Genomic DNA, 14081 nt, shown 5'->3' with positions numbered 1-14081 from the left:
TATTATTATTTTCGATCACAGGTGTTAAAACAGAGGGCAAATCTTAACACTAATTCTTTTCACTTGTGATTACACTTTGTTAGTCAGTACACTCGAAACCGTTGAATAAAAATGAGCTCTGAGCTTATATACTGTGAAAAACTTTCAGCCGAGCATGTGCTTGCAGGAACTCGAATTTACACGAGTGAGTTATAACTCCGTCTATCTATAACCAAAGGTACTAACTACGGCCCAATCAATTGTGTAGTCATGACAGGCTGTTGTGCAATGGGAAATAATGGGTTAAAAGAAACATCCCTGGAATAGTGGGCCGGGGCCAGAAGTTAAATATTCATCGACACTTTCTATGCTCTATGGAGGGAAAATGAAAAAAAAAAAAACGGGTCAGAAATACTTATCTGGGAAGTTATAAAAGTGAACGAAAACACCAGCGTATGTCATCCAGACATATAACTGATATTGAGAATCAGAAGCATATATTTAGCACAAAAGCCATTCTTTTCCTGTCATTATTTGTCTATTAGATTAGACATTTTGCTAAGGGAATAATGGTCACCTTATGCTTAAGTTTCACAAAAAACTTCTGATCTTGTATTGTCAGAGTGGTTTTTTTTTCTTTCGTATTACTTTTTTTTCTTCTTCTTCCAGTCTTTTGAACAGTCGACCATCCAAAACCGTAGTTGTAGTAAAGTTAACAAGTTTCTGAAATGAAATTGGCAAGAAAAGAATTTCAAAAGAAGCTTGTTTTATGTTTTCTAATATCGATTTGTATGAATTGTTGTGTATACATGATATTTGTTTTTACTCAAGATGTATGTATTTTTCGCTTTTTACCATTAATGTATGTATGTGGACCCCTATGGAAACCAGCTCTGCTGATCAGGGTGTTCCACCCCATGAAGTGGAAATAAATTCAATTCAATTCAAATTCAATTAATTTCATGCTCGGTTTCATCGTCTTTGTCCTTTTGTCTGTGTCACAGGGTACGAAGCCAGCAGATAGCGATGCAAGACGAGACTCCAGTTAATAACCGAGTACATACAAGAACAGGACGTGTGACTAGCAGTTGGAAGCGAAGCGTTGATTGACTACAGACGACGTCTTGACGCATTACCATCATGGCGTGCACCTCCTGCTGGCAGCTTCTCGGCCTGTTATGTCGGAAGAAGAATCTCGGGACCGAGGAGGAAATGTACCACACGCCACTGCGCCGCACACTCACCACCTTCCAACTTGTCTTGATGGGACTGGGTGCCATGATAGGAGCAGGACTTTACGTATTGACAGGTGTAGAGGCGAAGGAAGTGACTGGACCCGCAATCGTCATCTCCTACGCTCTCGCTGGAATAGCCGCGATGTTGTCAGCACTCTGCTATGTAGAATTTGCCTGCCGCATTCCGCGCACCGGATCAGCGTACACCTTCACGTACATTTCTCTGGGAGAGCTATGGGCATTTTTGATTGGTTGGAATCTCATTCTGGAATACTCCATAGCAGGTGCTTCCGTCGCCAGCTCCTTTATTGGTTACCTCGATTTTCTGTGTGGAAATGCTCTGTCGAATTTTATCATCAACACACTATTGAGAGGCAAGCTATGGACGGTGTCTTTCCTTGCTCCCTATCCTAACATCTTCGCTGCTCTCTTTGTCATTCTTACCACATTGGCCATCATATGTGGAGCGAAGGTCTCTGCATGGATTAATGGTCTTTTCATGGCCATCAATGCAGTGATCATCTCGATTATCATCATTCTTGGATTCCAGAAGTCTGACATAAGAAACTGGCAAGACTATGGTGGCTTTGTGCCCAGAGGTCCTGAAAGTGTCCTCGCCGGCGCTGCGACGCTGTTTTTCTCCTACGTCGGGTTTGACGCTATTGCAGTCGCTAATGAGGAGACGGTGGACCCCCGTAAGAGCATCCCCCGAGCCACCTTTATATCGGTCGTAATCGCAACCGTTGTGTACGTCCTTTGTTCTGCAGTACTAACTTTGATGGTCCCCTATCCGGAATTGGACGTGTCGTCTGCCTTTGCCAATGCATTTGTCGTGACTGGCGTGAAGTGGGCCCAGTGGGCTGTTGGAGTAGGCGCTCTCTGCGCCATGTTCACATCAGTACTCATGAGCATGTATTGCCTTCCAAGATCCATCTATGCCATGGCGACGGATGGTTTGCTATTCAGTTGTTTGGGAGAGGTTAATGAGAGCACAGGAGTTCCAGTTGTTGCCACTCTCTTCGCTATGACTCTAGTAGTTCTCCTGACTCTGTTCTTCTCTCTGTCAGAATTGGTGGAATTTTTGTCGATCGGCGTTCTGCTCGGGTACATGTTTGTCTCTGTGGCAGTGATCATCTTGCGCTACCAGCCCGACTCACTGCTGGTCGAGGAGAGTGTGACATTAGAGATGCACACAATATCTCAAGACCACCCGAGCGCCAGCACTGATCGAGGGACCACGCCGTCACAAAGCAGCAGATCAAAAGACGAAGAGCGACTACTTGGCGACCCTTATCTTGGTGTGCCTGGAACTCTGCGAGAAGAGTTCAGAGGAGTGCCCGTTCTCAAAGAGCTGACAAGATTTAGACCTGGCTTGGTGGTGAACACGTGCCTTGGAATCTCGTTCGTCCTCTTTCTCTGCGCCGTGGCTATCCTTGAATTCGGTTTGCAGCAACTCCTCTCGGGGGAGTGGTGGGCGGTTTCTCTCCTCGTCATCACCCTGAGCGGAGGTCTCCTCTCTTTTCTTGTCATACCACTTCACAAGCAGAACGAGGCTTCAGGGAACTACTACAGGGTATGTTATATCCACAAGGAAATTATGTAATAATATGTGCTAATCATTTGCTTACATGTCACATTGGTATACACGTGTACTGAAATCTTTCAATCCTTGGTTGGGCTAGAGACCATTCAGTCTGTACAAAAATCCGTTCATTTGCGAAGGATATATTTTTTTTTATCCTGTGGGGAGCACAAAAAAAAAAAAAACTTCAAACTCATGAGAGTTAATTCCATCAATTTCTTTTATCAAAGTGTTCCCTATCTTATCATGAGGCAACTTCAGCATGTCACCAAAGGCACACTGCCGATGAATAATTTCCTAATATCTATTGTCATTAATTCATTCGCTATGCGGGTGGCTTTCATTTTTTTTTAGAGACAAAATTGCTCGACGACTGACCGTACCATTATGACGTACATGCCTCCAGGATGAAAAAGGAAAGAAGGATTTTTTTTCAGAACGAAAGGCCAAACTGAAGTATGTAAACAAGCAGAAATAAACTCTTAGATATATCTAATATCATGTACGTCATTATAATAATAAGCAACTACACATAGGATACCCATTCCGCCTAAAAAAAAAAAGTATTTAAGTTACAGTTTTATGTAATGATTTGGCATATGTTTACCAAGTAATTATGAAAGAATAAGTTCTGACTAATCTGCAGCACTGTACGTTAAATCAAATATATGTATATGCAATATACTGTGTGTCTCAAAAAAATAAACACTATATGCTTTTGAAATGGCTGCCTAATAAGAAGTATATGATTCTGGGAAAAAACATTTATATGTATGGATAGTTTATGGACTCAACTTTTATATGACACCAAAAAGTCTAAAGATAACTAGAGATTGTAATTTGTCATCACTGACAAATTAAGGTGATCCGATTTTTTTTTTAATCAATGATTCGAGTCCTGATCGCAATACGCATGACCATACAAGTTTCATCTGTGTTTAGAGACATTGGCCGTGTGATGTTTGGATTCTCATTATTTGGAAAAGGGAGTCATATCTGCCAATTTTGGTACCAAATTCTGTATACACTGAATAACGAAGATACAGCAACGAATACATATGACCTTTGACCCACCTTTACACTCCCAATATGTTATCTGAGGAAAAAGTGGTTATTTTGTGAAATGATTCTTGCGACATCGTCTATACGTGTGCAAAATATGGGAAAGATAGGACAGGTATTCACCAAGATACAAGATGCAACATTTATGACCTTTGACCCTTATTTACATACCCAAGATGTTGTCCGATCATTTAGTTGCAGAAAGAAAGAAATATCTCAATACATCGAAGATAAGCTTTCATTTCAACCAAAATTTTGACGTGATCCCGACACCATATGAAAAAACAAAGGGCACACATACGATAGCGCAAAGTCTTAGCTACAACATATTAAAATCTGGGAGAAATTCACCAAAGGGTAAGTGAGCTAGTGCTCGATAAAGACAATCACGTCAATTTTCACATTAAAAAAAATTACCTCCCATAGAGATAACACGTCATAACGAAGATACAGAAAGAAGTACATATGATCTTTGACCCCAATTTGCACAGACAAGATGGCATCTGAGCAAAAAGTCGTTATTTTGTAAAATGATCCTTGTAACATGGTCTTTGAGTGTGCAAAATATGGGAAAGATAGAACAGGTATTCACCAAGATACAGGATGAAACATGTATGACCTTTGACCCTAATCTACATACCCAAGATGGTGTCCGATCAAGTAGTTGTTATTTTATGAAATAATGTACGTGACATGAACTAAACATGTGCAAAATATGGAAGTGATACAGGCTGTTTTTCTTGAATTATTGCAAAGAAAGTTGCAGAAAGAAAGAAATATCTCAATACATTGAAGATAAGCTTTCATTTCAACCAAAATTTTTGACGTGATCCCGACATCTTATGAAAAAGAAAAAACACACCGACGGTAGCGTAAAGTCTCAGCTACAACATATTAAAATCTGGGAGAAATTTACCAAAGGGTAAGTGAGCTAGTGCTCGATAAAGATAGTCATGTCAATTTTCATTTCCAGAAAAACTGCACTCCCATAGAGATAACACGTAAACTAGTCAAATTAGACAAGATTATTTTCAATCCATTTTTACGAGGTCATACCGTCATCCAATCAAAATTTTGTAAATTTACGTTTGAAAGAACATTAATTAAGCTACAATATACTGAAATCCGGGGGAAAATAGGCCAAGGATTAGTGAGAGACGATCGAATGAACTTGAAATTTGATGACGTCATTTTGAAAATTTACTTTTTTTACTTTAAGAAATTTGATATCTTTTAATCATTTTGCCAGCATTGCCAACCTATGATATGACATGTACAACTCATCAGCTTTTCGAATATGTAAAGAAATTGGGGGGGGGGGGGGTCACCGTCCATCCTGACGAGTAAAATCGGATTTAAATTTGGCAGTTTTTTTGGCATAGTTGCACTGTACATCGCCATTGACGCGCGCGCGGAATTTCAACTTTTACGGGCCCGTATGACGTCATACTGAGTATTGACTTTTAACTTCGTAGAAATATTCCTTGACATTTCATACATCCGAACCGTGTGAAAAAACGGGAAATTTCAATTGCATATGAGCTGTACGTGCGAATATGCGCGCGCGCGTACGCGTCCGTCCAATTTTTTCAATTTTTCAAAAAATGCTCCAAATGATCTGAAACGTGTGCAAAAAAAAATTGAGCTCGATTGGAGCATGTCAACATTTTAACGTGCGCGTACGCGCACGGTTTAAGTGTAAACTGAAATTTAAGAAAATGTGTATAGAATGCGCTTGATTTGAACTATATGTGACGTGAATATCATTGAAAAATTCCATTCCATTAATGAGATATTAATGAAAATATGTTTTCATATAATGACGTCATAGTGACGTCACGGTACATTAATCACAATGATTTTACAAAATCTGTCGTCTTTGTGACATGATACATATATGGTATAATTTTGAAATTGATAGGCAGAGGACTTTCTGAGTTAATCTCTGCACAACTTTTGTCCAGAAATAAAGAATCAGTACAGATACAGAAGGTGATCCGAAGGATAACCGGATCACCTAATTCATGCTTAAACGAGCACTGCTCACTTTTGTAAAGGATATGAAAATTAGGTTGAGCAGGAATCAGCCTTTTAAATTTGCGACAGGTGAGTCCGTTGGAGCTTTCAATACTGAAGTTGATATGATGAATTTATTGTCAATTTGGGTTTGCAGAGTGAATTTTATGGTGTATTAAACAATTTTTTTTTTGCATGAGTAAACCGCAGTTGCATATATGTTGTTGGAGCATTGCAAATTTCCCTGGTAGACTCAGTGGTGTGTTCTTGTGAGTCAGGATGAGGTGATGGTACATGTTGCAATTACCGTGTTACACACTCTTATTTTTTACATCTGTGACTTGAATGAAAACCTTCGCCCCACAGTGCAGTTATTTTCAGACTAGTAGAATAGCTCATTGATTTATTCAATAACCAGATAGAGATAATATCACGTCATTATTCAAATACATTTTGTTGGAATTTCACAGCTACTGGCTACTCATTATTCAGGTTACCCATTGACTAGTCCACTTCCTGGACTGTATTCGTAAGCAGTGTACCCGCGTACGTACGGACGTACGTTGATGGTGTCTGTATGTACACTGTAGTACACAAGATCCACCCCTCCTGATTTTTTTCGGGAGTACCAATTGGTGGAATGTCGCAGTCAGCGGTTGGGCGCATTGTGCCGGTGCATGCATGTGTATGCGTGTGTTAGTGTGGGAAATGCGTCCAGTATCTTGACTACCCATTGACCTGAAGAACAAATAGCTGACATCTTTGACATTCTTTTTTGCTTTTGGACAATCAATGATTAAATATTCAATTTTACACAATCTCTACCTATCATATCAAATTCAGTTTTGTAAGCTCCAACAGACTCACCTCTCGCAAAATTGAAAGGCTAGTTCCTGCGCAGCCTAATTTTCATACCCTTTACAAAGTGAGCAGTGCTCATCTTAGCATGAAATATTTTCAGATTTTTTGGTGTTATATGAAAGATGAGTCCATAAGCTATCCATACGTATAAACCTTTCCGCCAGAATTGTATATTTTTTCATTCGGTGGGCATTTCAAAAGTGTATAGTTGTTGGTGTTTTGTTTGTTTGTTTGTTTGGTTTTTGTTTTTGTTTGTTTTTTGTTTTTGTTTTTGTTTGTTTTTTTTGGGGGGGGGGTAGACACACGGTATATTCTGCATCATGGATATACTTCTGTTTCCATACAATAAAATTGCAACGTATCAATCAAGTGTGACCTCATTTAAAAACTTGATTCCTTTTGACAATCAACATAATTTTCCCCTAGATCTACCTAGCTTTTGGTATGTCCTGGTTTCTGATTTGTCAGCTCATTAGAATATTGTTATAGTCTATATTTTTGTTGTGCTTAATTGTTAAAGAGGAGAACATCCTTTTTATTAATAGAGAACTTATCATGAGGTAAGTCACAGGGGTGCACCCTGCTAACCAATTCAGAAAGGGACAGACACTGTCGTAGTAAAGAGGGACGTGCCTTGTTGTCAGATAGAAAGGAGTGCTCCTTGCCCTTAGACAGAAGGGGGCGTGGTCTGTTAGTAGTCAAAGAGGAGCGCATTCTGTAACAAACTTTTGGTCAGAGTCTGACGTCACAACAAAATAGAGTACTCCCAGCGGTGATTTGCGACTTATTGCGATTATTCGAATTCAAAGATAACTTACGCTACACAAGGGTGTATTGATGCTTATTTCCTGAAAAGATATGCTTCGATTTGTTGGAATCATTATTAGGTTATGCTACATTTGGCGCTTTTTACAATAATACCGTGTAGCACAGTATTAACAGTCGTTGAAAGTTGCAGTTCTGGGACTTTCGCATTTGAGCATGCCGTGGAAAATGCGCTACATAGATATGTAGTTATCATGAATATGTTATTATCATTACATCCAGGAAAGGACCCTGTCTGAGCTCATTCTTTGTTTGATTTGATAAATATGTCTCTACACGAAAGTCACTTTGCTGGCTGCTTGACAAGATAAATGTGAATAACCTGTTTAAGGAATTATCTATGAATGATTTTGATAAGAATAAAGAGTGTTTCCCAGTGGAAAAGTTCTTTGTTTTTTTTTTTTCAAGGCTACATTCGCTATAGATGATTTTTCAAGTGGACAGATATAGTAATTACTCTCGCTGCATCAATGATTATCCCATTGAAAACTAATGTGGTTCTCTGAGTTTTTCGAGAACATATAGACGTCACGTGGACGTAGGATATAAAAAACTAAGAATCCATTGTGCGACATTCATCACGTGTTTTGGAAGCGAAAATTTAAAGAAAAAATAATCCCCATTCTGAAGATTCAACTCGGGCATTCTCTTTCCCTTTCTGACACGTATGCCGCAACGTAAAGCATAAAGTTATCAGAGTTTCATTTGTAGAACGTTGTTAATAGGCGGTGCCAAAAAAAAATGCAACGAGACGATTTAAAAATTGTATATTGTGTTTTGTAGAAGCGGGTTCACGTATAGTTTTTACTCATTATTCCATCGTCTTTATATCATACGTGCTCCTGCTACAGGTTGACTTCGTTCCGTTACTTCCTGGTTTAAGCATCCTGTGTGATATGATGCTGGTCCTGCAACTCAAGCCTGTCACCTGGCTTCGATTTCTGATCTGGGTCGTTATAGGTAGGACTCAATGGATTCTGGGTGGATAACAATGAAAAGAGCCCCGATGTGATATGTTCACCTTTCGTAATGTTATACTAATGCTTATTGTGGTCATTATTTTCTTGTTATAGTATGGTGTTGCCAATTTTCTGTATTTTTCCTCTGTTTTTACTGATAGTGTTGAATAAATCGGAATCTGAATCTGAATCTCTCCCTTTCTTTGTCTCGGATATTTTTCTAACAAAAATCTGTTTCATTTCTTATCAAAAGCAAAAATTCCCACGATTTCTCAGTGACATAACGGTAAGGGTAGTATTGTTCACTCTGCTTCCCGAAAGAAGTATCTAATTTACGTGCTCTGTTATTATTATTCTATAAAGAAACAAAACAATAAAAGATGCTAAATGGAATTCGGTTGATATTTTCTTTATCCCATTGCGCTGTTGTGTGCTTTAAGTATTGGTGATGTCACCAGATCTTTAAAAATTAATTACTTTTGAGGAGATTGTCCGATTTTCCTAAAAGTTCACTGTTGTCTTCGACTAATATTGCCATATTACCCAACCCACACATACCAATGCGGGTGTCGTTCCCCCATTAGTGCTTGGAATTAAAGAGTATTGTGCAGTCCAATTACCTTAAATGTCCTAACACCTAATGGAAAGAATAAAAAATGATATATTTCCCCTGTCCAGAGAGACATTTCTGTAAATCAGTCCGTGATGTTTTTAACTTTAATGAACCTCATCAAATGAAATGAAATGATTGAAGATCCTTGTGCGTGCGACAGATAATAGTGATTGCATGAGAAGTGGAGCTGTGTCCCAGTCAACTCTTCGCTGCAGTCGAATTCCTCTAATTCTAAATTGAAATCAACTTGAACTTTATTCTGTTATACATTTTCATTTGGTGTTTCGTTGATTTCTTTTTACTGTTAATATTTCTACAGGACTACTAATCTATGCTCTCTATGGATTTCGACATAGCAAGGAAGGCCGGAGAGGGGAGCAGGAACGGGTACGAGAAGAGGACGGCCATCAAGATCAACCCAGTCCATCTTATGGTAGTATAGAGGAGAGCAATAGGGACAAATCGCTGGCCACAACACAAGGGAGTGATCTTTAAAGAAGAGATAGACCTGTGATCATTCTTAAGAGTTGTTTGTGATGCACACCAAAGCCAAAGCCAAAGTCAAGTTAGGAAAAACACGTGTTCGTTTTGTTTCAGTTTATACAAGTCGAGCCTAATTTATGTACATTTTCGAAATCTATATATGAAAACGTGAGTTATGCAAGCGTTCGTAATATGTCACTTTACTTTCAAAACTCGTGTCTTTGTTCTTTTTCCTCATTGTTCTTGCTTCCGATGATAGTTCATTATTTTTTCCTCATTTTGTAGTTCCAGGATGTTTTGATAAAACAATCTGAGATCTACGTACGTCATGAATTTAATTATTTCTCCAAGCAACTGGTAAAATCTAAAACATTCTTTGTACAGGAAGAAAAAAGACTAGCACCACTTCTTACAAATATGATGGCTTTTGTTTTGTTTCTATAATATTGAATTACAATCAGATTTATTGGTCTAAGTAAGGTTTCAGTAACTGGGATGATGTGGGCCTTTTGGGATTTCGCAAGCATATAGTGTCTTTATGAATAATTCAAAGATGAAGATATGGCAGTGTTGCTGATGATGATGATGATGAAGCTGTAGCATAACGGCGTTATGATAAAAATGATAATGATGAGGAGAATAATGATTGTATCAATGGCAATATTGATGACGGAGTAATTTTGTTTAGGAAATATTGACGAAAAGAAAAATTATCCAATCAATAAATTCATCACTATTGTAGCAGTGCTACAAAACGAAAAATCTTTGTGCATGTCCAAATGCTTGAGACATTGTACATAAAACATCCTGACATAATGTGTCGATAGAAGCAAGCATGTTTTCGTTACAGTTCCACCATATATTTGCAAGACAATTCTTTCAGGTATCAATATTACCAGGGGTCATACACATCAAATATATCAAACACGTAAGTACCGTACAATTAAGACGTATCCGACATGAACACAATGACATGAAGTTAAGGAAATAGAACCTAAAGAACCTACTAGTAAGTACAGCCGCACCAGACATATTTCAAGAACAAGGGCGAAGGACCCATTTACGGTAAATTTTAAAAAAAGTCACAGAAATATTAGGCGCAACGTCATCCATCGACTTTGGAATAAAATTCAAGAGTGAAGGGGAAGAGGAACATTGATCACATGTGTTTGTAAAGAGGCTGGAAATAGACTCTACGCGTTCTGTCGCTTGGTGCTGGTCCAGAGATCTTCAATGGGAGCAAAATTATCAATAGATTTTAAAGGAATGGTACAGTTTCGGTTCAGATGGGCTTCAGGCATGTCAGGTTTCCAATGTTTTTATGACGAGTTTATGAGATAATGAGAAACCTTTTATGAAATAATGAAAGAGTACACAATTCTAAGAGGAATTCAAACTTTACTTGATGAGAATTGGTTTTGAAATGGCTGAGGCAGGTGTGAGGTATCCAAAAATAAAGTCATCCCAATAAAAGGTAGGACCCACCTTTGATCAGGAGCGCTTTATTTTACTTTGCTTTTTGATATCACAGCCATTTCAAAACCTATTTTCATCAAACTTTTGTTTGGTGATCTTCCATGGATTCCACTTGGATTCGGGACCACTTCACCGGGTTATGATCTTTTCCGTGCGTGGGTTTTGATTCTCTCGCACACGTCGGGACCTTGAGTGTTTTACCTCTTTTGCAGAGACGCTATGCTTACACACAACATTGTTCAACAAGACTCGGAAATCGAACCCGTGTCATTTGGATTGGGAGGCAGACACACTACCGACTGAGCCTCATACAGAAGTTATAGAGATCTCTGGTGACGAGAAAGTCTACATCGGCCTCATATCAACCTCGTTCAAAAGAACGCAATATGAATACGCATATCAAGTCTCACCAATAGGGAAAACTGAGCTCAGTAAGTACATTATGGGGACTGAAAATGAAGGCACACCCTACTTACTCACCTCGATAATCGTCAGACATACACAACTCTACTCACCCAAAACAAACCCGGTGTAAGGCGTGACTGTGGGAGGAACACTACATCATCACGGCCAAGAAACCAGTAACTGTGAACTCTTAAATGTAACTTAACCTGAAAACATAAGAGGTTTTCCCTCGCATGGTATGATTGATCCCCCCCCCCCCCCCATGTGAAATACACGCTCAAACTACCCACACCCCCGCCCCACGTTAAAACCTCTTTGAAGGCTATGGAGGCCTGTACAGTGTCATGATCAGCCCCGTTGTGTTCTGTAGCCACACACACGTATACGATATCCTTAATTTGCTTGCTTGACTACACCTGAACTATATGTATATCTTACGCTCTATGGCTTAATAGCAGGAAACTGATTTAGTTGTTGATGAGGCATCAGCCGGAACAGAAATCCAAGCTTGGATACCATCTAAACCATCTAAACAAGCCTTTCCTGTCTATTAAATTTTGCATCATAATATGATATGATATAATTTATTGTGGAATATCAAAATTTAAATGATGATAAAAATATCATATATACATATATATATATATATATATATATATATATATGGTAGTGAAAGCAATTAGACTTGAGGTTGACGTTGCTCTCGATCTTGTTCTCCCTTTTAATCAATCGAGCTTTCGGCCGGTCATCAGGCCTTCATCAGGATCTACCAAAAAGAACAATAATATTATCTAAATGGCATAATGTGCCACGATATATAATGCAATGTCATATAAAACGAATATTCTGCAGCATATATATACAAGTATATATATATATATATAAATATATATATATATACATATATACCTATATATATATCTGCATATATATGTATATATGCTGATAAATATATATATATATATATATATATATATATATATATATATATATTCATTTGTTTTATTTCAGCGCGGCACAAGCTTCAACCATCGCCACGATGGCTGTTCTTCATTATGTTTAGAAAATACAGATTAAAAAAAAGAATATGCTATCCATATAATATTTACATAATTTCTGACAATTTTGGTGTGATGGAAGAGAAAGTTTTAGTCTAAGGTTCCATATGATGCACAAGACGCCTGCTGATTCTCATGTTCGTCTTCCTGGGTGGCCTCCTCTCGGCCTCTCTCCAAACTGTGCCAGTATCCATACATGAAGTACACAATCACACCTGAAAAATAAGCGATAAGCGTCAATGCAGTGACGTAAGCTCTTCTGTTTGTTACGTATACAATGCTCTTCATCATCTAACTGGTTAAGTTGAAATCCATTACATGTTCCAATTTATTTTCATCAACAGAACTTAAAGGGGTGGTATAGTTTCGAAGAGATTGGGCTACAGGTTTTCAACTTTGTTTGTGAGATAATGAGAAACCTCTTACGAAATATGAGAGAACATAATGATTGAAAGATGAATTCAAAGTTTATTTGATGAAAGTTGGTTTTGAAAAATGTTAAAATATCCAAAACAAAGAAATCCTTATAAAAGCTGGAACCCATCTTTTATTAGGATGGCTTTGGTTTAGTTATTTTTGTTTAATATTTCAGCCATTTCAAAACCGATTTTCATCTAATAAACTTTGAATTCCTCTTAGAATTGTATGCTTTTTAATATTTCATATAGAGCAGGAGAGTGGTTTCGAGTACATGTATCTCGCAAAAAGTTAAGAGCTGAATCCTCATCTTTATCAACACTATACCATCCCTTTAAACAAACGCAACAGTGTTTCAATTAATCCAAACAAACGGAAAATGTTTTCTTAGTTTTGCCTGTTTTGCACACACACACGCACACACACACACACACACACACACACACACACACACACACACATGTAATCTGTGAATCTCGCACAAATTACTGAGTAGGTAAGATGATGATATCAGAGCTTAAAATGTCCCCGATTCGCCTGCACATTTTTTACCACCTTGACATGAACATGAAATGAAAAATCATACACTAGTACTTCACAATTGAACGATTTAGAAAAACGATGTCTTTCGAATAAGATACAGTTACTGAAATGTGGATAATCTACAAGTATTTAAATCTATGTAAAGGCTAATATCAAAGTCGTAAAGTGATAAAATTGGCGCCTTGTCTGCTTTCCTTATGTATCCACGATCGATGCCACTGTAATAATCATAAATTTGAAATTTCGCAAACACTTCAACTCTCAACTAACTTTCATGATCTTACTGTTTAAGTTGTCTTCCTTGACCCTTCTTAGTTAGGTCGCTTTAAACATGAAGAAAAGTGTCCCTTGCAACGTTAAACCTTGTGCATTTTAGTGCCGTCAAGCTAAAAGTATGAGTGCAAAGGCTCAATCATTAGTTACCACAGGTAGGTCAGTACTAACTTGCCTGTATGTTTCATCCTAACATCCTGGCCAGTAAGGTTCTCGCACACATTAACTGACGTACATGTTACAAGGAAGGGTTCTTTATATGAAATAATGCATTTGAAAATAGGCGTGTGAATT

The 14081-nt window shown here is 38.1% G+C and overlaps 1 protein-coding gene across 1 annotated transcript; it reads left to right on the top strand.

Annotated features, from left to right (window-relative positions):
• The first annotated feature begins 1119 nt into the window (after nucleotides 1-1119).
• On the top strand, nucleotides 1120-9627 carry LOC139735971 (cationic amino acid transporter 4-like). The gene is made up of 3 exons (XM_071646725.1): nucleotides 1120-2787; nucleotides 8412-8520; nucleotides 9452-9627. Exons 1-3 carry the CDS (start codon nucleotides 1120-1122, stop codon nucleotides 9625-9627), a joined length of 1953 nt encoding a protein of 650 aa, XP_071502826.1.
• The last annotated feature ends 4454 nt before the right edge of the window (nucleotides 9628-14081 follow it).

Source organism: Diadema antillarum, unplaced genomic scaffold (genome assembly GCF_040938485.1).
Source record: "Diadema antillarum isolate AM-2024a unplaced genomic scaffold, OU_Dant_1.0 seq00000616_RagTag, whole genome shotgun sequence".
In the NCBI taxonomy this organism is placed as follows: domain Eukaryota; kingdom Metazoa; phylum Echinodermata; class Echinoidea; order Diadematoida; family Diadematidae; genus Diadema; species Diadema antillarum.
This window is presented reverse-complemented; position numbering and strand designations above follow the sequence as displayed.